Genomic DNA, 25,125 nt, shown 5'->3' with positions numbered 1-25,125 from the left:
ATCCTGGGGCTAAGGCAGAGCCCCCAAAGGTGCCCCTCTGACCCAAACCCGCAGGTGTGTCTCTGGGCCTCTGATACGTGAGCTTGGACATCAGTTCTCAATGTGGGTGGACATTACTGGATTGGGAGAGGGCTGGGTGGAGCGCACGAGAAGTTTGGAAAAGGCACCCTGCTATCATTCTGCATTGAGGAAAATGGCAAACCCAGCAGATTGACAGCAGCTGCAGTATGAGACAGAAGCCGGTGAAATCCTGGGGATGGTGGGCCCAGGAAGCCCAGCCCTTCTCTGTGTACCGTCCTGGCCTCTCTGTAACGTGGGGACGAGACAGATGTGGGGGTGTGGGCCAAGAATGGGAGTTTTTTTTTTTTTTTTTTTTTTTTTGAGACAGAGTCTTGCTTTATTGCCCAGGCTAGAATGAGTGCCATGGCATCACCCTAGCTCACAGCAACCTCAATCTCCTGGGCTCAAGCTATCCTCCTGCCTCAGCCTCCCGAGTGGCTGGGACTACAGGCTTGTGCCACCATGCCCGGCTAATTTTTTCTATGTATATAAGTTGGCCAATTAATTTATTTCCATTTATAGTAGAGCCGGGGTCTCGCTCTTGCTCAGGCTGGTTTCAAACTCCTGACCTTGAGCAGTCCACCGGCCTTGGCCTCCCAGAGTGTTAGGATTACCTGTGCCTTTTTTTTAAATGTATGCGGAAGAGAGGTGTGGGGTCTATAAAGTTTGAAAAACACCAGGAGATGGCCCTCTTGTCATTCCTGTAACTGTCCTATGTCACCAATGGGTGGTTCCTCAAGTGCTGATGGCCTTCCCCATGCTTCAGGGTCTCTCAGGACATCAGCCCCATCCCAGGCTCCTTCACTCTCCCTCTACGATTCCACCTCCACCAGCAGCCCAGGAAACCTTTTAAAATCATAGCCAGCAGCCCTGCCATCACTCCTCATTGCACTTAGGAGGAGGCCCCAGGGCCCAGCTGCTCCCTGGGCTTGCACTGGTCTTTCTGGCTGGTCCCGCCCCAGCCTTCAAGTCTCAGCTAAATCGCCACCGCTCTCAGAGGGTGCCCTGCCCACCCTGGCTTATTGTCTCCCAGGCTTTTCTTGCCATTATCCCTCCCCCTTCCTACCTGGACGAAACTCATTTAGACACTTTCCCCCTAATTGCTCCCCCAGGAAATGTGAGTACCATAGACTGGATCTCTCTCCATGTACTGCACGTATCTCTAGGTACAAGATCATGTAAGATATTTTTAAAAATTCGGCTTGCCCCCTTGCGCGTGCGTGCCCAGCTGCGGGAGCACCGGCCTCCCGCCCTGCTATCCCCATCGCACTACCTTTCTTTGTTTATTTTTGGTGGATCTCCCCACCCCGGAATGTAAAGTCCAAGGTAAGAAGGGCCCTGGAGGTTTTGTTCACTGTGTGTCCCCAGCACGACTGGCATCGCCGGCACACAGCAAATATAGAAACGCCGCAGACAGCCTGCTATTTAGAGCCACTCAGCCACCAATCATGGGGAAGTGAGGAGGGAGAGCTGAGAACTCAGGCCCGAGTGGCCATAGAGGACCCTGCAGGGCCACGGGGGAGCGGCGCTAGGGGTGCCACCCTCTCCCTGTAGCTGTGTGATGGGAGGCAGGTGCATAAGACACAGAGAAGGGACTGAGGCCATTTCTGCTTTTAGAATACTGATGCGTTTTTTTATTAAAGAAGAGAATAAAGCATTTGTAAATATATTTCTCTCACGTATACTTCAAAGGTGGTCAGCCACTACAGAGCTGGGGGGCAGACAGGCCAGAGCTCTTCCTCCACCCTCTCCCTCCACTCCTCCCCCCAGAGAACAGAGACACATGGAGGGCCGGGAGCTACCCAGCCCCAAAGGACAAAAGGTTCCAAGTTGCATGAACGGAAGGACCCAGCCGCCAGCTCGCATCACAGTGCCACCCGGAGAGCAGGGTGGTGTCTCCAGGGGGGTCGGGCATGCGTGTTAAGAAAACCCCTGTACCTATTACAAATAAGTAAGGCATGAAGGTTCCCAATGGGCTCTTGGCACAGAGGCCAGGGCCACCGCCTTCCGCTGGACTGTATGGCTCCTCCGATTTCTAGGGTCTCAGGAAGGGCGGCAGAAGGAACCAGAAGCCCTGAAGGACTGGCCAGGGCAAGCTGGGGATGTGGGCATCTCTTAGCTGAAGGTTGACTCTCTGAAGTCTTAAACCAAAAGATTAAACCCCTAACCCAGCTGGGTCTTCAAAAGCCCCCCCCAAAGGTGGGAGGTTAAGAGCAGGCATTTTATGGGAGGGAGAGAGGGGCCATGTTTCTCATCCCTGTCCCAATTCAATACTACTCGGTGTGGGGTGAGGATCTGACAGTCCCCAGTGAAGGGGGGGTGGGGTGGACACTGAGACCACTGGCTGGTGGCACATGCCCAGGACATTCTGGGGGCTGCGGATGTGACCTGTGCCAGGGTTGGCCTGTGGGGAGCATGGAGTGAATGAGACATCATGGTCCCTGAGATGGGGGCAGGTGAAGAGAGGGGAGGCAGAAGCCAAGCTTGGTGAGCGGGAGGTGGTGTGCAGAGTTGGCAGCTCCCACTGCCCCAGCCCCTGGAAGGCTTAACGGCCCCAGTAGGCATTTCTGGGCTGGACCTGGGGAGGCTGGCTCTGAGGGGAACAGTGCCCAGCTCTGCCAGGGGCTCCCTCTTCTCCTCCTCTGATTGGCTACAGATCTGCTGTGGGCTGAGGGTCTCCGAGGAGAAGCCTGGCCCGGCAGGGCTGGATCAGGGGACACTCGGGGCCTGGCTGAGACCTCCTGCTCTGCATGGCAGGGGGTGTCTCTGAGCTGGTCAGGACCCCAGGGTGGGGCAGCTGGTGCTAAGGGAATTTGGGAGCATCACAGCTGGGGAGAAGCAGTGAGTGGTCCAGGAGACCCCTGAAACCCGAAACAGTGGCTCTGGGGTCCCCTTTCAAGTGTTTCCAGTTGTGGCAAGGGGTCAAGGAGACCTCCCATTGCAAATCTCTCAGAAAAACCAAACTTTGGAAAAAAATTTGAAAAAGCCAAATAATCCAGAAAGGCTTGCAAAAGCCTGGCCACCAATCTGAGGGTGAGGCCCAGGGTCAGCAAGCCGGGGGGGTGGGAGAGCATGGGGATCCCTGGGGGAGTGGGGACGTTTGGCTTTGAAACTCTGAGCTGCGCCTTTGGGCTGATGCAGGTGGCCAAGGGCTCTCAGGAGGCAGGACAGGTTGGCCGCCTACCACATCATCAGGGAACATGCTGTGTTCCCGTTTTGGAGGGGCCCCTTCCTCACGGCCTCTGGAGCAGCCACGTGCTGTGATGTATTGCTGCTAAAGGCTCTCCCTCGCCAGAGGATGCACGGTCCAGGCATGCGGGCCAGGAAAGGGTCACTTGCTGCTATGCGTCTTGACTTTGGTGGCGTTGATGTCAGCCTTGGTCTTCTGGATCCTGGAGAAGATCTCCTTGAACAGCGCCTTGTACTCGGGCTGGCTCTGCTCCAGCCGCTTGTCCACGGCCTCCACGTGCTGGCTCAGGCTTTTCTCCCCGGCCTTGGCGTCCCCCTGGCCCTCCTCGCCCCCCCGCAGGTCCCTCCAGGAGCTGTCGCGGGAGATGGGCCTCGAGGTCTGCACGCCGGCATGCCGCACGCCCGCCCCGTGCTGCCGGCACTTGCTCAGCAGCTCCTCGTACTTCTCGAGCAGCGCGTGGTACTGCTCGTCCACCTCGCGCAGGATGGACATGCCCCGCTTGCGCACGCTGTTGGCGTGCAGCGTCAGGTTGCCCGCGTGCCGACTGGCTGGGTCTTTGGCCACGATGGCGTTGAGCGCCGTGTCGCTGCAGCTCTTGCGCACTGCGTGGCCCGGGGAGGCGGCCGGCGAGAGGACCCCGTCCTGGGCACCCGGGTCCTCCCCGCGGCCCGGCTGGGGGTCGTCAGCCTCAGGGGCCTGGGTGAGGGGCGCCAGCAGAGCCTCGGCCAGCTGGTCGTCCCGGCCCAGCAGGTAGGTCTTGGCCTGCTTCATCTGCTGCAGCTCCAGCAGCTCGGCCTCCAGCTCCTGCACGCGCAGGCGGCAGGCCTCCATGTCGCACAGCTGCCGCTCCAGCTCCGAGTACTCCTGCAGCACCGCCGTGTACTCGCGCTCGGCGCGCTCCTTGCGCTGCCGCTCCTGGCTCACCTGGGAGCGCAGCGCCCCCACCAGGGTCTGCAGCCGCTCGTTCTCCTGCTCCAGCGGCCGCGGGCCCAGCTCCAGGGAGGAGCTGTGGAGGCGGAAGGCATCCTTGCACCTGGCGGGGAGTGGGGGGAGGGGGCAGGGGGCGGGCAGGGGTCATGGCCAAGGCCCCACAGCCCAGCCTTAGTGCTTACAAATCTGTGGCGCACTGGGCTGGAGCTCTGTTTGCCCCTCTCCATCCTTCACCCTTCTCCCCTGCTCTCTGCCGGGGAGGCTGACCACCAGCCACGGCCCCAGCCAGGTCTGCGCACTCTCTCCTGAGCCCAGCTGTGGGGGGCACTGGGCAGAGGGCGGCTGCTGGTTTGGTATGGGGTACATCCTCCCTGGGTTCTCTCCACAGTCACTGCCTGCCAGGCAGCCTTCTCCCTTCCCTTTGCCCCTTGCCTAAGGCTGGGAACGCTGCCCTCTCTGCTGCAGTCCCGGGCACTGTAGTGTCCCCCTGGTTTCCCTACTCCTTGTCCACACCACTTCTTTATTAACGTCTCTGTTCCTCTGTGCGAGGCACTCTTTCCTGCCAGGACTCTTATTGAAACACTCACCAAACAGGTAACGTGTATTCTTACCTTATTAAGTGTAATAGCTGTCAGGTCTTAGATTTGATGGGAACTGACAATGGTTCAGTGGTGGACCCCTCCTGGGTTAGAATTCTGGCTGTGCCTCTTACTAAACAAGTGACCTTGGGTAAGACGCATACCCTCTGAGCTTCCGTTTTCTCATCTGGGTAGTGGGCATAACATAACGCCCCTCACAGTGTTGCAGTGAGAATTAAATTCTCAGTAAATGCCAGCAGCTATGAATGTCATTAATAATAGGACCAGCTTCTCTCATGCCCTGGATGATGCAGCAACTCTTGTTCCCACCTGCTGCCTGTCCCCTGCCCTGGCTGGCAGCCCTGGGGACTCGGAGACACCGAGCAGTGCCCTCACCTACCGGGGGCTGGTGCACAGCTCCTTGAGGCAGGGGAAGGTGTGGATGGTACGCCTGCGCTCCCGCTTCTCCCGGAGCACTCGCAGCTGCTCCAGGCCCCTCAGCTGCTCCACTTGGGCCTGCAGCTCCTCCACCTGGGCCTGCAGCCGCTCAATGGTCTCCGTCAGCCTGGGGGGCAGGTGGAGCAGGGGACACGCAAAGGAGAGGTTTTAAGGGGAGAGGGCCAGCCCGCCTTACTGAGCTCTGGCTCCCTGCAGATGGAGGGATGTGGGGTAGGGGACAGGCAGGAGCTCTTGAGCTGTGCCGCCTAGTCCGGGGGTCAGACGGGGAACTCTATGCATGCCTAAGGACCCACTCTTCCTCCATACCTCCCAGGTCAAGCCGATCACTCCTCCTCTCCGCCACCTCAGTTCCTTGCACACTCCTCTATCACTTAGCATCCCGCACTGAAATAGAACATTGACACGCCTGCCTTCTCTCCCAGGCTGTGAGCTCCCAGCGGGTGGGACAGCATCTTTGTATCTCCACCATTGTGCATCCTCAGTGTCTAAAACAGAGCCTGCTGGAGTTTGAGACCAGTCTGGGCAACATAGCAAGACCCCGTCTCTACAAAAAACTCTACCAAAAAATGGGCCGGGCATGGTAGCACACACCTGTATCGTAGCTACCTGGGAGGCTGAAGCAGGAGGATTGACCGAGCCCAGGAGTTTGAGGCTGCAGGGAGCTATGATCATGCCACTGCACTCCAACGTGGGGAACAGAATAAGAGCCTATCTCTAAAAATGAAACTAAAAATTAAAAAATAAAACAGACCCTGGTGCATAGTTGGTGCTTAAAGAAGGGTTGGTTCTTAAGGGTTGTGGCCTAAATGTTAAGCCATGAAAAGTGGAGAGCGGCAAACTCACTACCATCCTAGGATTTTAGGGAGAAGCATGAGTCATACCCACCAGTCCGTAGACCCATGCACACACCCAGCCCTGGGCCTCTCCCTCGTCTACTCCCCGGCCCTCAGCCAGGCCCTCACCCGTGGATCTTCTGCTGGGCAGCCTTACTCTCCAGCACCAGCCTCTGGTTGGTCAGCTCCAGGTCTCGGGCTGTCAGGTCCAGCTGCTCGTACACTTTGGCATGCTGCTCGTTCACATGCCGCAGAGTGTCCAGCTGCTTGGTCAGGTACTGGGGGCCAGGGGGCATTGAATAACCTTTTAGAATGGGGAAGGGGCAGATGTCTCTGCCTGGGCCCTCTTCCCACTTCTAAGGACAGGTTTGCTTTGAAATATTTGTCTTCAGCTGATTGAGGGGCAAAGACAGTACAATAGGTCTGCCTGGGATAGTTGTGCGGGTTGTGAACTGCACAAGGCTGTTGGGGTGAGGTTGTGTCTGCTAAGTGGGTGCCTTTTTCTAAGTTGCACAAAGGCACACGTGGGCCAAGGGGCCTCTGATGGGTGGGGCAAACATGTGCAGGGCCTGGGTGGCTCCTCACCTCGATCTCCTGCACTTGTTCCTCATTGGTGGAGTACATCTGCTGCAGGGACTCCTCCAGCTCCTTGTTCCTCTCCAGCAGAGTCTTCCCCAGCTCCGCAGCCAGGTGTAAGTCTGGGGGGAGAAACATGAGCAGCATGAGAACAAAGACAGAGGACCCCCCATTAATGTTCAGAGCATCCACTCTGGCGGGGGGCCCTGGGCAACCAAGACGCAGGGAGCCTCAAGGCCTGGGAGGAGATGTAAGCCAGGAGCTAAGCCTCTGCATTGGCTGTCACTTCTGGTCCTTTCCTGACATCCCAGGGCTTGCTCCCCCTCTCCTTCAAGTCTCTGCTCATACAGCACCTTCTCCAGGGGGTCCTTCCCAACCCACTTGATTCAAATTGGCAACTTCCACTGCCCTGCACTCTTTCCCCCCAGGAATTTTTCTCCTTAGCACTCAGCACCATCTAAGTTACCAAACACATTATTCATTTATCTTGTTCATCTAATTGTGAGCTCATGGCAAAGGGATTTTTTTTTTTTAGAGATAGGGGCTCATTATGTTGCCCAGGCTGGATTATAGTGGCCATTCACAGGCGTGACCATAGCTCACTGCAGTCTTGAGCTCCTGGGTTCGAGTGATCCTCTACCTTCAGCCTCCCCAGTAGCTGGGACTACAGGCAGCTGAGGTGGGCCCTGGCTGGGCATGGATTTTTGTCTGTTTTGTTCACTGCTATCCTCAGTGCCTAGGGCAGTAACGGGCACAGAGTCAGTGCGTAATAAATAGATCTTATTTGAAAGGATGAGTGGAATGTGGCAAGAGCATCCACAGATATAGGAGCAAAGTGCCCTCGGATGACAGGTAAGGGAGGGCTTCACTCTTCCCTGGGGGCGCGATGGGAGGCTCAGGCAAATGGGCATCCTTCAGGTTGGGCTTGGAAGGGTGAATAGGAGCTCACTGAGAGGCAGAGGGCAGAAGGGCTTGCTGAGTATTAGAATTAGATGAGAATTCAGAACTCTTTGGCTCAACTTCTTCATTTTATGGATGACAGACAGGAGAGTGAAGAGTGACTAGCCCAAGGCCACCATTTGGTTTATGGCCATGCTGGGAGTGGAATTCAGGTATGCTTAGCCCAGTAGGGTACCATTCAATCCTAGTAACAGGTGCTCTTTTCTCAAACCTTCTACTTTCCTTGGGCAGCAAGACGATCCTCCTCCAATAGCCCTAGTTCTTGTACCTTGTAGGACTGGGACCTCCCCTCCCCCACTCCAACAAAAGGTAAATGAGCACCTGTCAGAAAGGCTGAGAGAGAATCTGTTGTTTTTAGGGGGTGTTGGGGGTGGTGGGGGAAGGGGTTAGAAGGAAGTGGCAGGCACTGAAATCGCTAAAATTTCTCTTTGTGGGTCTGAGTTATATGACGGTACCTAGATACTTGGAAACCCCTGCCACCACGCATATACATATTAAATATATTTATTATTCCCTTCATTTCTAAAAAGAGTTAGGCAGGGTGATAAAAATATAAAACCCATTGTGCTGATGGTTACACAACTCTGTGAATATAGGAAAACAATTCAATTGTATGCTTTAAATGAGCGAATTGTATTATGTGTGAATTAAATCTCAATAAAGCTGTTTAAAAAAAAAAAGATTTCAGTAGCTTAATCCAGAGACTGAGACTGGTGGTGGAGAGCAAGTCCTTAAAGAGATCTTTAGAGCAGGCTCAGGCCAAGTTTCACAAGGCTGTGTTCTTATTCATTTATTTATTTATTATTGAGACAGGGTCTCACTCTGTTACCCAGGCTGGAGTGCAATGGGACAATCATAGCTCACTGTAGCCTCGAACTCCTAGGCTCAAGCAATCTTCCTGCCTCAGCCTCCCGAGTGGCTGGGACCACAGGCATGTGCCACTGTGCCTGACTAATATTTTTTATTTTTTGTAGAGATAGGGTCTTGCTATGTTGCTCAGGCTGGTCTCAAACTCCTGGCCTCAAGCAATCCTTCCACCTTGGCCTCCCAGAGTGCTGGGATTATAGGCATGAGCCACAGTGTTCAGCTCTGAATAGCTTTAATGTTTTTCTTAAGGCATGCATGATGTAAAAAAAAGTACATAAAGGTTAAAAAGTCATGATAAAAAAATCACTTGAAAATATACCTCCTATATAATCTTAGATCTATAATTGGGAATTCCACGAACAAATGGACATGGCCTGAAATGGTTATGAAAAATAATGTCATTCATAAGTAATTAAAATTATACTCCATGTATGTGGCCTGGGAGGAGGGGAGAAATGGAGTAGAAGAAAGAAAAGGAAATATACCACCTAGAGAAAGATGCTGTTAACATTTGGTGGCCATCCTTCCAAACAGTTCTCTGTGCTCTAAACACGTATAGATGTAATTTTGTGTAAACAGAATCATATTTTTCAGTACCTGCATTTATCAATATGGCATGGGTAGCTTTTTGTGTCAACATAAATCTATATGATCATTTTCAGTGGATGTAGAATATTCTATTGTATACAGGCGTCTGTATAACTGTCCCTAAATAGAACTTAGTGTTGGACCTTTAAGGTGTCTTTCAATTTTTTCTTTATTAGAAATGAAATTGTAATTAACTTCATTGTACAAAAACGTTTGTGCAAATCATTGCCTGTTTCCTTAGGTCCCTTTTCTGGAAACAGAATCACTGGGACAAAGGGTAGGCCTTTTTGATTCATTATGCCAAAAGACTTCTCCAGGAAAGCGTTGGTCTTTTTCACTTTATCAGGCTGTTTCTTAAACAGCTCTCCATCTCGGCTGGCAGTGTAAATTCAGATCCAGATGCTGGGGCCAGTATGATGTGGCCCAGGGATTCAGCTCTTTCCAGCTTCCCCCCTTTTTTTTTTTGAGACAGAGTCTCACTCTGTTGCTCAGGGCTAGAGTGCCATGATGTCAGCCTAGCTCACAGCAACCTCAAATTCCCTGGATCAAGTGATCCTTCTGCCTCAGCCTCCCGAGTAGCTGGGACTCCAGGCATGCGCCACCATGCCCGGCTAATTTTTTCTATATATTTTTAGTTGGCCAATTAATTAATTTCTATTTATAGTAGAGACGAGGGTCTCGCTCTTGCTCAGGTTGGTTTCAAACTCCTGACCTCGAGCAATCCTCCTGCCTCGGCCTCCCAGAGTGCTAGGATTACAGGCGTGAGCCACTGCGCCCGGCCTCAGCTTCTCTTTTTACACATACTGCTAGTTCTAGGGTCTCCAGAGGATGGACAGGCTCTGTACTCCCTCCGGGCAAGCTTCCTAAATACAGCTGTTTCAGCTGAGAGCTTTGCTATGCATCGGACAGGCCCGGGGTGGCGGTCTTCCTCTCAGATGAGCGCTGAGGACAGTGACCCTTGGTGGGCAGTCTAGGGCAGAGCCTCTGGCTTTCTTTCAGCCAAGCTGGGGGCAGGACTGAGTCACCTTTAGAAAGCCAGAGGGGCCTGACCAGCCACCAGGCCTGGACAAAAGGCCAAGCTGCCTGACGGGAACAAACTCGGAGAGTGCCCCGACACTCAGAGGCGATGTTGGAAACTGCCAGAGCAGAGCCTCCAGGCTGGGCCTAAGCCAGAGGAGGGCCTCGTGCCCAGATGTCGTCTGGAGACGGGGTGCAAAGCTGCTATCCTAGCGCGAGGCCACCACGACTTAGCCTGGAAAAACGAAAGCAGCTTCCCCAAACACCTACCTCAGCCGTTAAAAAAAAAAAACAAACTAGGCCGGGCGCTGTGGCTCACGCCTGTAATCCTAGCTCTTGGGAGGCCGAGGCGGGCGGATTGCTCAAGGTCAGGAGTTCAAAACCAGCCTGAGCAAGAGCGAGACCCCGTCTCTACTATAAATAGAAAGAAATTAATTGGCCAACTGATATATATATAAAAAATTAGCCGGGCATGGTGGCGCATGCCTGTAGTCCCAGCTACCCGGGAGGCTGAGGCAGAAGGATCACTCGAGCCCAGGAGTTTGAGGTTGCTGTGAGCGAGGCTGACGCCACGGCACTCACTCTAGCCTGGGCAACAAAGCGAGACTCTGTCTCAAAAAAAAAAAAAAAAAAAAAAAAAAAAAAAACAAACTAAATTATATATCACAGGTAACCTTTAGCTTTGAGCAATTAGCTTTCTGATGAGGATGCCAAGAAAAACTAGTTACCTAACATAAACCTAGTAAGAGAATGAGGGCACTTGCTGTAGGAATTTATTAACCGTAAGGTGGGAAAGTCTGGAGGCGTCTACAAAGTGTGAAGTTGGATGTTAAGATTGTTGAACCCCAGCCCTGTGCTACGTTGTGCTTAGCAGGAACTGGAACCGCCCACGGTCCGTGATGAGAGCGCCATGCCATCTTCCGCTTCTCTGTAATGGGATGGCGAGCATTCAGCTCATCCCCAAACAGGACCCAGTAGTTCAGGGATAAGTGACAAGGGACAGAGGGCCACCCTGCTACATGTTTTCCCCCTTGGAAACTGTTAGGTGGTCTGTGAAGAGGCCACTGCTACTGATTCCTCCCCCTGCAGTGGCATCGGGGGACACACTTCACGTGGTGGCCTGCACGGAGCCCCTGCAGCTTAACTAGAGTCCAAGGCCACAGAGGCGGAGGGAGGAAAGGCCCAGAGCAATGCAGCGTCATGCCCTCCTTCCAGGCGAGTGTCTGGGCTGTGTGTAGACTCCTAACCCTGGCAGGCCCGGCGGTATATACCACACAATAAACCAGGGACACTGAAGGTTGTCCTTCGAAGGCAGAGAATGGGACCTGGGCCACCTAGTGATTAAGGGATGGGGAGGAGGGGAAAACACAACAGAGGCTGTTTGGGGGTGGAGGGGCAGAAGCTCAGAGTTCCAGGGAAACTGGATCACAGTGCAGGCTAAATGGCCACAGCTGGTGGAGGGATCGAGGGAAGCGTGGAGAAGCTGCAGTGCAGGGGACTGAGAGGAGCCAAGTGCTGGGGGAGGACACCACCTAGCTGAGAGCTGAGGACTGGTGCTGGCTCCAGGCTTCAGGCTCAGGAGGAGGCCTGGGAGCAGAAGTGGGAGCAGGCGAGGCAGGAAGTAGAGGCAGGAAGTAGAAGGGGAATAATTAACAGCCCGCCCCTGCCAGATTAATGGTCACACGGCACCAAGCCGGGGAAGGTCCACAGTCTGGGCTGGCGTCTCCCCTGCCTGGACAACGGGGCTTTCTGGGATCTCCTTCAGGGGGCTTTAGTGGTTTTGTGTGAAGCATGCCCCAGAGGGCTGAGAAAGGATGGCTCAGGAGCTGAGGGGACATCTTTGAAAAGAAACCTCTAAATCCCATGGCCCCTCACTGGCTGGGCCATCACAGACTGCAGAGCAAAAGGATGGGAAAGGGATGGAGTCTGTATAGGGAAGAGGAGACGAAAGTAGGGGTGTGGGTTCCAGGGGGAGGATGTGAGTTGCCACCTGGCCAGGCTGTCATCCCTCACCCCCCAGCTTCCAGGGCATGATTGTCAAGAACTCTGGGTCTGCAGAATCAGGGTGAGGTCACCTTTGGGGTAACCTGTGGGGAGGAAGGAGCCCCCCGCACAGCCAGGTCATAGCTTTCTGGGACACAAGGTCAGCCTAGGCAGGGCAAGAGTGGCGGGTCCCAGGACTCAAATCTGTGACTCAGCAGCCATCTCTCAGCCTGGAAAGAGGGACCCATAGGGCCTGCCAAGCCTGGCCCAAGGTGGGGGAGGGGGTGGGCAGACAGAGAGTGTCAGTGCTTAATAATTAATGGCTTTTTCTATTTTTACAGGTGCTTGTGGCAGTGGGCAGAGAGAACACAGTGAAAATCTAGGACCTCATGTGTCCTGACTGCTCCTCTTCGCCGGGACAGAGCAGCAAAGTCAAACAGGATCTCTATAGCCACGCTTCTAGAAAGTGAAGCTGGGACCTACCCTTGGGACGGGGGAAACAGACATGCAGGGGAGACCAGGTGGCTATAGGAGAAAACCACTTCCCGGACCACTCAGTACAACCAGGCAGCAGCGGGGCAGATGAGAATTTGGGGATTGGGTGTTGGGAAGGGGGACACAATGGTCATCTGATCCCCAATGTAGCTGGACTTTGGCCCCAGCCCCATCCCACCATCCAGGTCCCCATGCCTGGCCCCCAGGTAACTATGCCTGGGACTTCCTCCAACCCCCCCCCCACCTACTTTCTAGTCTTCTCATATCCCTCCATGTCCTGGTACAAGCACCCCTTCCCCTGAAGTGCCTGCCTGCTCCCCTTCCTTCTTTCCTTCCTCCCTCTGCCTGGGGAGCCCCTCTCCGCCCTCCAGCTCCAAGGGGCCTCCGAATACACCCGAGTCTCTGTTCTCAAGGTGGCGGGGTGGAGAGCTGCAGAACCCCTCGCACTCGGACAGATTGTCAGTCTCAGCCCATTTCTGTTTCCTCTGATGTAATGCAGAGTCCCCCAAGGGTAGAAACTACGTCCCCAGGCTCAGCACAGAACCTGGCCATGGCAGGTAGACATCTGGTTTTTGGCAGAAACTTCCAGTTTCTTCTGAGATTATCTCATTTCTGGTTTTCCTTTGTTCCTGGGCTCTGGCTACCACTGGGGCTGCTGGGCCAGCCTGCCTGCTGCAGACCAGCAGGGCCAGAGAAGTAGGGGCCTGCAGAGCCCATCTCTCACCCAGCCCCAGAGTATGGCCACCCAGCCCAGCTGGAACCTCGGCTACCTCTCCCTCTTGAGAAGCCGCACATCTCCCACATCTGGGCCAGGCATGGTGTCAAAGCCTTTATTAGGGGTGCAGGGATTAAATGAGACAGCAATAATATTAGCATCTGCCTCCCCGAGTGCCATCTTCCCAAGAAATCAGCTTCCAATCTTTCCTGCTAAGCCTGCCTCTTCCAGAAAGCCCTCCCATTATGGGCACTGCTTCCTGTGCCCATAATGCTGAAGTTCCCAGACTTAGTTACAAGCCCACCTCTTTCACCTGCCAGAGTACACCTTGAGGGTCAGGGCTGTAGCTATTAGCAGCTCCCAAGATGGTGCCTGGCACTAAGTGGAGCTCAATAGGTGTTTGTGGAAAAGGTTTGAGGGTAGTGCCCAGTATTGGGCAGGGGGTTGCCAGAGTCAGTGCAGGGCATCTCACTCCGGGCAGGAAGGCTGAGGCTAGAGGCCAGGCCATGGACCACGGCAGGGTCTAGCGCAGCACTGCAAGTCCCACACTGGTCCCCCGGAGGCTCTGATTAACCTACAGTCCTGAGCACGAGCCCAGAGCCTCATCTGCCAGTGAATCTCGGCTGCACGGGGAAGTGGGTCAGGGCCAGGAAACAACGGCTCTGGGATCTGGGGAGACGTCTCTCACATTGGGCCAAGGCCATCCCTCTGGGGACCAGAGTATGAGCACACCAGGGCAGGGCATGCACACACTGCACCAGACTTGTTATCTATGCCCCCACCATTCCCCTAGGCTTGCTGGCGACTGCGGGAAGGTCACTTTCCCTGGACAAGGTTCCTCACGGCCAGCGGCTCTGACCGTTCAAGAATGAGGCATCTCGTGGGAGGAGAGGGAGGATTTGACTCCACTCCCACTGGCCTCCTCCTCCTTCCCGTCCCAACAGCCCCGCCCCCTACTCCAGTGATGTCACTTAGGCCACCTCATCACCAGCTTCTAACCCCCTTCCAGTCGCCCTTTCTGCCCTCAGATGGGGGTGGTGGTGGTGGAGGTGGCTCTCTCTTTACTGGGGCTCTAGTCGGGCAGGGTGTCCGGAATCCCCACACCCAATGCCCTTCAAACCATGAGCCATTTGGAAGGGGGCCGGGAAGAGAAGGGCCAGGACTTCCCCGTGGTGAAGGCGGGTTGGAGACTCGGCTTTCGGCTTCTTCACCAGCATGATCCCTGAACCACTCCTCCCTGGGTAGGAAGCGAGTTGGGGAAACTTTCTGGGAGTCTTAGAGCTCATAAATCCTGGCAGGGACGGGTGCTGCTGCGTTTGGAATGAGATAACTTCCCTCTACACGCACACACAATCCTGCCAGCGAAACATAGCGAGCGAGCCATCTCCCGGCCTCCGGAGACTCCCCGCCGGCACTCAGAGTCCCTAACAATGCTGGGGACAGCCCGGCGGTGGCTGCCTCTACGACGGGGTGGGCGAGCTGGATGGCTGCTGCTCTGTCGTCCGGGGAAATAGGAAGGCCGCCCCCCACTTCTGCAGGTCTCTGCCCGTCCGGGCCGCGGCTTCCCGTGCAGCGCCCCCTCTCTCCATGTCCCTGTTCTCCAAACGCATCACTCCTCGGAGTCGGGCGCGCCTGGTCCAGCCCAGCCCTTCCCGGGTGATACCGCCCAACAATGGAGTAGCGGACAGGGGTCGCGGGGCGCACCCGCCTTTCCTGCCCTGGTCACCCCGGCGCTCACCCTGCTCCAGGTCCTGCTGGTCGTACCAGGGCTCCTCTTCTTCTGCGGAGAAGTCCTCCATCCCGGCGGCTCTCCGCATGGCCCGCGGGCGGCGGGCGGGTGCTGCGGCGGCGCGGCTCAGGGCCGGGGCGCGGGGCCCGGGACAATGCGACGGAGGCGGGCCGGGCCTCCCGCGTCGCGGACTCCGGCTGCAGCGCCCCCGCTCGCGCCGCGCCCCTTCGCCATCGGCCGCCGGCCCGGAGCCCACGCGGGGCCTGGCGCGCCCCCGCGGTGTGGCCGGGCCGGGGTCCCGCGGAGCCCCGGGCGCCGGGCGGCGGCAGCACAAAGGGCGGAGGGGTGGGGACGGCGGCCGGGACGGCGGCAGGGAGGGCCCGGGCCCGCAGGCAGGTTCGGGGCGCTAGGAGCGCGCGGGTGCCGCGACGGGCGCCCCCTGCCCGGCTCCGGCTCGCGCTGCCCCCGGCCCACCCGGCGACACCCGGAGCCGCCGCTGCATCTTGGCGGAGCCCGCCTGCCGCCTCCAGAGCTCCGCTCCGCAGGGTGGGGCCGGCCGCCGCTGGCCAATCAGGAGGCGTATGCAAAGATGGAGGCGGGGCCTGGGCGGGACCTTCCTGCACCCTGGTCTGGGAATCGCTGAATCAACCCCGTCGTCCTCCTTCCCTCCAAGCCGACTCCTTCAGTTACGTCTCACTACCTGAAATTACTTTATCTTGTTTATTTGTTGTCACCTCTCTGCATCTCCTGAAAGCAAGGATTTTGTCTTTTTCCCAGCTAGCTCCTCAGCGCCTGGAACAGGCTGGCCCATTGATATCTTCCATGGACATTCCTTGAATGAATGAACATTAATTTACAATTATCTTTAAGGAGTTGAGTGTTTGGATGCTTGTGGCAGAAAACTGCTGGCCAAGTATGGCGAAGTTTGAGGATGTGCTACCTGTATTCTGTACCTTTCTTATTTTTATTTTTTTGAGACAGAGTCTCACTTTGTTGCCCAGGCTAGAGTGAGTGCCGTGGCGTCAGCCTAGCTCACAGCAACCTCGAACTCCTGGGCTCAAGCAATCCTGCTGCCTCAGCCTCCCGAGTAGCTGGGACTACAGGCATGCACCACCATGCCCGGCTAATTTTTTCCATATATATTAGTTGACCAATTAATTTCTTTCTATTTATAGTAGAGACGGGTTCTCCCTCTTGCTCAGGCTGGTTTCAAACTCCTGACCTCGAGCAATCCACCCACCTCAGCCTCCCAGAGTGTTAGGATTACAGGCGTGAGCCATGCCCGGCCTGTACCTTTCTTTTTACGATTATGTTTCACCCTCCCCTTTGGACCCATATCCTATACACAAATATACTCCTTAAAACCATACACAGTTTCACCTATCCAAGCAGTCTTTCCTTAAAGGAGTTTTCAGACTCAAACATTCATGTAACTCATTTTTATGGGGACCCACCATATGCTGGTACTGTTGAGGTACTCCCAGTATATCCCACTCTGGATACATGTTGCAATATACCTACCAAAAGATTTGTATAGAATATAGAAAGAACACATGCTGATCCATAAGAAAAAGGCACCCAAGCCAGCAGAGAAATCGGTAACAAGACTTGACCAGGCAATTCACAAAAAAGAATATCTAAATGATCCAATAAACATGGAACAAGGTACTCAACTTCTTTAGTCATAAGAGAAATGCACGTTAAAACTGCAAGGGGTACCACTACCTACTCACCTGAGTGGCTTTTAAAAAAGGACAGACAATACCTAGTGTTGGCGAGAGTGTTGAGCAACAGAAACTCTTTCACACTGCTGGGGGGAATATACATCAGGGCAACCACCTTAGAGACCTGCTTGGTAATATCCATGAAAGCTGGACACAAGCTACTGTCGCAGGTTGTGTTTCCAGGCAGCTGATCCCGAGATGGAGAGTGACGTGCAGGAAGTGGATCAGGGCATGCTTGCCGGGTCAGCACCCGAGGAAAAGGGAAGGCAGCAGGGGTGGAGAGAGGGAGAAGCTGGGTTGGTATGTCGGCCTCTGCAATCGCCTCCCCTGACCCATGAAGAGCTCTGAATCTGGGGTGACCCTTCAAAACGATTGTGAGTGTCAGCAGGGGAAGGGACTTTCATATCCACCCATCTCCACATATCATCCAGCCACTCAGGCTGCCCCTGGGAAACGTGTGTGACCTCAGCCAAAGGAGCTCTTTTCAGCTGAGGCCTGCCAGCTGGGACTGCCAGCCAGCAGCAGCTGGGGGACTAGGTCCTTCTGTCCTGAAGGAGAGTCAGGGATGCATCACAGCAGCGACCCTATATGTTTACCCTATAACCCAGCAATTCTATTCCTGTATATGTGCAACAGAAACACGTCGGTAATGTTAGCCGAAAGACATGTGCAAGAATGTTCATAACAGCACTATTCATGATAGCCCACGCTGGAAACAACTCAAATGTCCATCAACAGTTGACAAATAAAATGTGGAATGTTTGTGTGATGGACTATTATATAGTACAAATAAAAATGTTGCATGAAAGATGCCAGATGCAAAGAGTAAATGCTCATGTTCATTTCTCACTGATTCTGTAACAAATGACCCCACATTTAGAGCTTGAAACAGCACAAATGTATTATCTTACAATTCTGTGTGTTAGAAGTCTGACACGGATCCCACTGGCTAAAGTCAAAGCATTGGCAGAGCTGCGTTCCTTCTGGAGGCCCCAGGAGAGAATCTGTTTCCGTTTCTCCTCCACCTTCTAGAGGTTGCCCACGTTCCTTGGCCTGTGGCCCCTTCCTGCATCTTCAAAGCCAGCTACAGAATGGGGAGTCCTCTCATAGCACATCACTCCCACCTCTTCTGCCTCCCTCTTGCCTACACTTGGGATTACACTGGGCCCACCGAATAATCCGGGATGATCTCTCTATCTCAAGATCCTCAATTTAATCACATCTACAAAGTCCCTTATGCTGTGCAAGGTAACATATTCAGAGATTCTGGGGATTAGGACATGGATATCTCTGGGGGTCATGATTCTGCCTTGCAATACAGTGTGATTCCATTTTTACAAAGTTCAAAATTAGCAAAACTAATCAGGATAATGTTTGGCTTCAGGAAGATATGGGGAACTCTAAGGGGCTGGGAGTGGTGTTGTAATTAAATTAAATTAATTTTTATTTAAAAAAATTTAAAAGCCTGGTTGCAGTGGCTCACTCCTGTAATCCTAGCACTCTGGGAAGCTGAAACAGGAGGATTGATTGAGGTCAGGAGTTTGAGACCAGCCAGAGCAGGAGCAAGACCCCCGTCTCTATGAAAATAGAAAAATTAGCCAGATGTGGTGTGTGCCTGTAGTCCCAGCTACTTGAGAGGCTTAGACAGGAGGATCACTTGAGCCCAGGAGTTTGAGGTTGCAGAGAGCAATGATGACATCATTGTACTCTAGCCCAGGTGACAGGGTGAAACCTTGTCTCAAAAAAATTTTTTTTTACTGTGATAAAATACATATAACATAAAAAAGGTATTTTTTTCTAAGTGGACAAAGTAAACCAACATTTACCATGTTAACCATCTTATTAATAAATGTACAGTTCACTGGTATTAAATACATTCATGACACGCTGTAACTGTCACCAACATCCATGTCCACAACCCTTTTCATCTTGTAAAACTGAAACTCTATACCCATGAAACAATAACTCCACATTTGGGAGCATTTTATTTCCTCATCTGGGTGCTAGTTACACAGGTGTGTTCACTTTGTGAAAATTCATCTTCTCGAACATTTAAGACGTGTGCACTTTTCTGAAGATATATTATACTTTAATAAAAAATTTACTTAAGGGCCGGGCGCTGTGGCTCACGCCTGTAATCCTAGCTCTTGGGAGGCCGAGGCGGGCGGATTGCTCAAGGTCAGGAGTTCAAAACCAGCCTGAGCAAGAGCGAGACCCCGTCTCTACTATAAATAGAAAGAAATTAATTGGCCAACTGATATATATATATAAAAAATTAGCCGGGCATGGTGGTGCATGCCTGTAGTCCCAGCTACTCGGGAGGCTGAGGCAGAAGGATCGCTCGAGCCCAGGAGTTTGAGGTTGCTGTGAGCCAGGCTGACGCCACGGCACTCACTCTAGCCTGGGCAACAAAGCGAGACTCTGTCTCAAAAAAAAAAAAAAAAAAAAAAAAAAAAATTTACTTAAGAAAAATAGCCACCCTATGGCTGGGACTTAGGCAGTCTCTGCTCTTGTGTAGCTTTTATTCTAGTGGGGAGACATATAATGAATTATTACAAACTGCAATGCCAGTATGCGGAGAGAGAGAGTTTCGGGAATGGTTTAGTTTCCGCATTCGAGAGAAGCCTCTCTCAGGAGTTGACATCTAAGCTAATACTGAAAGGATGAGGCAGCAGCGGCCGGGCCAAGCTCTGGGGGGAGAGTGCTCCAGGCACAGGAGATAGCAAGGCCAAAGGCCCTGAGGCAGGACAGAGCTTGACAGATATTAAGAACTGAGCAAAGTGGGGAGAGGAGAGATGAGATTAACTCTTTAGGGCCATGGGAAGGGGCTGAGATATTTTTTTCCGAAGTGGACAAAGTGAATCAAAAGGAGGTTTTTATTTTCATTTGTGAAATACCACTCCGGTAGTTTCGGAGTATGGAACGGAAGAGGAGCAAGAAGACAAGTTTGGAGGCTTTGGCGGTAGTCTAGAAGGGCGGTAACAGTGGCATGGGCAAGCCCGTGGCAGTGGGGATGGAGAGAGATGAGAAATGTCTGGGGTTGGAACTGACAGATGTGTAGATGAATCGACTGGGAATCAGAGGGACATCTTAGATTTATTAATAGCTCCAGTCACTGGGCAATGATGATACCATTTATTGAGATGTAGACAAAATGAGTCTAAGAGGCAAGCAGGTTGGGGGGCTGAGTTCCAGAGGGGTCTGGTCAGGACCCCAGCCCACCTGATAGTCGGAGATTCTGTCTCTACATGTCCCGCAACTGTTCCCCATTTCTTCATTCTGCAGCTCTGTGGGACGGTACTCACAGGGGCCAGGGCTGTCCCAGGGAGCTTAGGAAGTCCCTAGAAGCAAGTAGGGGCTGATGGGCAAAAAGCGGAGGGCCAAGTCCTGGGGAGCGCTCCCTCAGTTTCCCTCACCTAGGCAGCGAGGATGATTGCAGGGCCCCCCTCTTGTTGGGGCAGTTAAAGGCAGCCCCGAAGCTGCAGGTTCACCTTCAGCTCCTGCAGCTAAGGATGCTTCAGTGACAACCTACATGACCCCAACGTTTGAAAAATGTCCAGCTCCTGGGTCATCTCAGCCTTTAGCCTTGACGACACTGGCCACGCCTTCAGCATGCTTCTACCTTCATTCTCTCCTTTTCTGTAGCCACCCTCCTCCTGCCCTGGCCACAGGAGCATTGCCTGGCAAGGATGGACAGTCCCTGTGTCAGCCAGTGGGGACTGGGGATGTGGTGGCATCTCTTTTTCCAGAGGCCCAAACATGCGTGTGGGAGGAGGTGGGATTCTCAATGCTGGGCCCACGCACTGGGCGGGGTGATTCAGGCACAATGGCAGTCCCCTGGGTCCCATGAGGCTGGTGTTGGGCTGGGGGGATGAGCTAAGCTGGGCAACTGGTGCAGCCAGGGTGGTGGAGCCTCCCCGTGCCCCTCTGCAGGGCACAGAGGACTGGAGCCCTGGTGACCCTCAGAGCTGTGGGCTGGCTGAGGACCCCACTGCGCCCAGGGCTGATTGGGCTCATCGGAACCCCAGGCTGCTGGCCACTCCCTATGCCTTCAGGGCAGATTTAGTGTTTTCTAAATTATTCCATGAGGAGGAAAACCAGATCTGCCTTTCAAGGAGGAAATTCCTCAGCCTCCCCGGAGCGACCAGCCAACAAATCCCTGGGATCCGTTTCAGCAGCAGGGTGGAGAGCCGGGCCCCAGGAGCAGGAAGTTCACACCACCTGACCTTGGTAACCCCCAGAGCCTGGCACCTCTTCTGTGCCAGGAAGCGTCTTATGGCGTTCCCTGTTGTGGGCTCTATGCCCCCAAGCCTCGGCCACCGTGATTCCCCTGGGGCCGGTTTGACGCCCCCGCGGCCAGGAGCGTTTGTGCTGCGAGCATCGCAGCCTCCTAGAGCTTCCCAGCAACCGGTCCGGGCCCTGGGTTGGGGAGCAGGGCGCAGACACCGAACCCGAGGAGCTCTGAGCCAGCGCGCGAAGATGGAAAGGCCCTCCCCGCGGGCACCGCTTGGGCGCAGGGCGGGGACACTGATGCCACCGCTGGCGCGCGGCCGCCACTGCCCACCCCTGCGGATCCTCCACCTCCGCACCCTGTCCAGCCCAGCCCACCGGAAATGACGGCGAGCGCGCGGGCTGCGCTGACGTCGGAGGGTCCCTGCCACTCCTAGTCGCACTGTCGCGCTGGGGGAGGGGAGGCCGCCCAGCCGCGCCTCTGGGCCCTCGGGACCTCGGCGGACCCCGCACGCCGCGCACCTTGGGTTCAAGTCGAAGGATTAGGCGACACCAGGAAACCTTCCTCGGGTCCCCACACCCCTGTAGGCAGCACCTCCCTCCCTGTCCCCAGACCCAGTCATGCCAGCGCTGGGAGAACACGGTACCGCATGATCTCGCCCCATGTGTCCCCTCCACCAGTCTGAGGTCAGCGCCTGGCGGGGGAAGGCGCTCAGTACATTCGAGTGAGTGAGGTCATCTGGTGTCCATCCCTCTCTTCCCCCAGGCACCATCTGAGTTTGTTCCAGACAACTGTCTGCTCTGAAAGGGGAATTATTTCAGATTCTCACAGTCCTTGTGGTCAGGAAGTGCCTCCATATGTCCACCTCAAATCCTGCAGTTTTAACCCTCCAGGCCTGTCATCAGTGGAGTGACATTTAGGATGCTTAGGCTGACAGTGTCCACACTCCTCTGGTGCCTCCTCCTGGGGTGGCTGGAGGGTGCACTGAGTTAGTGCGTGCCGGAGCTCAGACCAGCGATGCAGTGGGAATTGGCGTCTGTAGGCACTAGCACCTTGAATGGTACCTGGCACTTAGCAGATGCTGAGTAAATGTTTGTTGCATGATTAACGGTTGAACTCAGAAAAAGGGTGCCAGGGAGGGCCATGGGGGCCATAGACCAGCAAGTCTTCCTTTTAGGACATGACATGGTTCCAGTATGGGGAAGTCATAGCTAGGAACCTACCTACCAGGGAATCATTAAATTGATAAGGGAGAAATAATTTTTAAAATATTCAAAAGCTCTGTTTTATTTAATAACTATTTTTTCTGTACACATCCAGACTTTTTTCTTAATTTTTTTTTTTTTGGTAATTTCTTTTTTTTTTTTTTTTTAAGGTTGGTCAAGTGAGGCAGTGAGAGTGGAGAAAGAAAGGAGGAATCTGTAATTGGTTGTGATCAATTAATTGTGAATACCACTGCACCTGGCCCAGCCTTGAAATGTTTACTTTAAAAGTTTTCAGGTAGGTGAAAACAAAAAAAAAAAGTTTTCACACATACACACAAGTAGAGAGAATAGTGCAATGAATTGGTTTATTTTAAAAACAGGCCAGGCGCAGAGGCTCATGCCTGTAATCCTAGTGCTCTGGGAGGCCGAGACGGGCGAACTGCTCGAGGTCATGAGTTCGAAACCAGCCTGAGTGACACCTCCCCCCCCCCCCCCCCCCCGTCTCTACTTAAAATAGAAAGAAACTAATTGACCAACTAAAAATATACATAGAAAAAATTAGCCAGGAATGGTGGCGCATGCCTGTAGTCCCAGCTACTGAGGAGGCTGAGGCAGAAGGATCGCTTGAGCCCAGGAGTTTGAGGTTGCTGTGAGCTAGGCTAATGCCACAGCACTCACTCTAGCCTGGGCAACAAAGTGAGACTCTGTCTCAAAATAAATAAATAAATACAAATCCCAGTCATTAGACCATTTCACCGCTGCACCCTTCAATATGCAAGACTGGAAAATAACTAACAGCATTTAAAAAATATGATCAATGGTGGAATTAAGGAGCATTTTAAGTTTAACTTAGAGAACATAAACAAATGGTGGAGATAAGTGGGTATTTTTCCACTTAGATATGTTAGTGGTCCAATTCCTCAGGACAATGTTAATATTTTTTTATGCCATAGTGGGAAGAATGCACAGAGACCTTGTAAGATTTCCTGGGAATGGACGCTCTGATTATCTAAGGAGCAGAATGCCCCCCTGAGAGGGAGAAGACCCTCTGAGGCTGGGTGAAGGTGCACTCATTTAAATCTGTCCCATGAAATCTGGTGAGAAATATGAGGCCCATGTGACCCATAATATTTCAGTGCAACTGGAGTTCCTGGTTGCAAACCATGGAAATGGCTCTGAGTGAAGGACAAGACCAAAATGATGACAATTAGACCTGGAATGGTTGGTTAGCACCAGTTCTTCATTCTTTTCTTCCTCTTTTTAAAAGTCAGATTTATTGAGATACAATTTATATATAATAAAATTCACTCCTTTTAGACATACAGTTATTTGAACTTTAATAAGCATATACTGTCATGGAACCACCGCCACAATCAAAGCATAGGATGTTTTCATCACCTCCAAAAGTTTCCTGACTTCCATTCATAGTCAATTCACTTATCCTACTCTTGGCTCATGGTAACCACTTGTTTTCTGTCCCTATGGTTTTCTCCTTTTCCAAAATGTCCATAAATAACATAATACAGAAAATTGCCTTTTGTGTCTGGCTTCTTTCACTTGGCACAGTGCTTTTGAGATCCACCCGCATTGTTGCAGCATGTATCAGTACTTTGTTCCTTTTCATTGCTGAGTACTAGTCCCATTGCATGGATGAACCACAAGTTGTTATCTGTTCACCAGTTGATGGACATTTGGTTGTTTACAGTTTTTGGTGATTATGAATGAAATTGCCTGTTGCTCAGGCTGGTTTCAAACTCCTGACCTTGAGCGATCTGCCTGCCTCAGCCTCCCAGAGTGCTAGGATTACAGGTGTGAGCCACTGCGCCTGGCCTATAAGTGGGATTAGTGAGACATATAGTCAATGTAAATTTAACTTTTAAAGAAACTTCTAGATTGTCATCATTTGGTATTGTCACTTTTTTTCTTCATAAAAGTAATTCTAATAGGTATGTAGTGTTATTTTATTGTGGATTCAATTTGCATTTCCCAAATGATTAAGATTGAAAGTTTTTAATGTCACTGTGGCCTGGACTCGGGTTGTTGAGTGATTTGTAGAATAGAGTAGATTTTTTTAAATGTCAAATAAAGGAACTATTCATTCATTATCTTGGAGTGATTAGAAAAGCCTTGGGCCCTGCCAAGTATTTTGCTGGGGGGGGGGGGAACCACCTCTGGAGAAAGGATAGAGCCCTGTGATTGTGCCCTGTGGAGTCTGTGAAATGGTGACACCCCTGCCACCTCCTCCTGACTGCCACACCTGCTCCACCCTGCCTTTGCACCATAGTTCTGCACCTAGATTTTGCACTCCTCGTTTTCCATGTGTGGAATTCCTACATAAGCTACACGTCACCTCCTTTTCAAGCAGCCAGGGTCTCCAGAGGCTTCCAGACAAATCATGGAAGATGAAGTGGAAAAAGTACAGCCTCATTTGGAGCCAGGCTTGGATTTATTATTTTTCGGTTTGTTCCTTACTAGTTGAGTGGCTTTGGGAGAGTAACTTAATTGCTTTAAGCCTCAGTTTTCCCAAGTGTAAAATGGGGATTATAATACCAACATCCGAGGTACATATTTATTGTTAGAGATATCATCATATTATTTTTATTATTAATTTTGCCTCTGTCAAAGGCTTGCTCTGTTGTACCACGGCAGATTCTCTCCTCGTTTCTCTCCTAGCTACTGGCTCATAAAGGACAGGCTCCGTGATTTATGGCCCCTGGGCGATCCCTGGCACATGTTGGCAAATACCCGTCCCTCAACACATTTGTCGAAATGGATGGATCTCAAAGGATTCTCGGGGAAGGCAGGCGACTAGAGAGGGACCTCCCGCTCTCATCCGGGAGCCGCGTTCCTGGACCAGGGACACTGCAGCCCGCACCTCCCTCCCACAGGACCGAGGGCTATGGGGCTTGTGGTTGGAATAACTGCGGGCTGTCCGGACACATGGGTTTGACAGGTCAGAGAAAGGGGGACCGAGAGAGCAGATGC

The 25,125-nt window shown here is 52.9% G+C and overlaps 1 protein-coding gene across 1 annotated transcript; it reads right to left on the bottom strand.

Moving 5' to 3' along the window:
• Positions 1–1,664: 1,664 nt before the first annotated feature.
• CDR2L (cerebellar degeneration related protein 2 like) lies at positions 1,665–15,497 on the bottom strand. The gene is made up of 5 exons (XM_012778755.3): positions 14,990–15,497; positions 6,636–6,748; positions 6,180–6,328; positions 5,159–5,323; positions 1,665–4,283 (listed from the first exon to the last, which is right to left on the bottom strand). Exons 1-5 carry the CDS (start codon positions 15,066–15,068, stop codon positions 3,392–3,394), a joined length of 1,398 nt encoding a protein of 465 aa, XP_012634209.1. The 5' UTR covers positions 15,069–15,497; the 3' UTR covers positions 1,665–3,391.
• Positions 15,498–25,125: the final 9,628 nt, after the last annotated feature.

Source organism: Microcebus murinus, chromosome 18 (assembly GCF_040939455.1).
Source record: "Microcebus murinus isolate Inina chromosome 18, M.murinus_Inina_mat1.0, whole genome shotgun sequence".
Classification (NCBI taxonomy): Eukaryota; Metazoa; Chordata; class Mammalia; order Primates; family Cheirogaleidae; genus Microcebus; species Microcebus murinus.
This window is presented reverse-complemented; position numbering and strand designations above follow the sequence as displayed.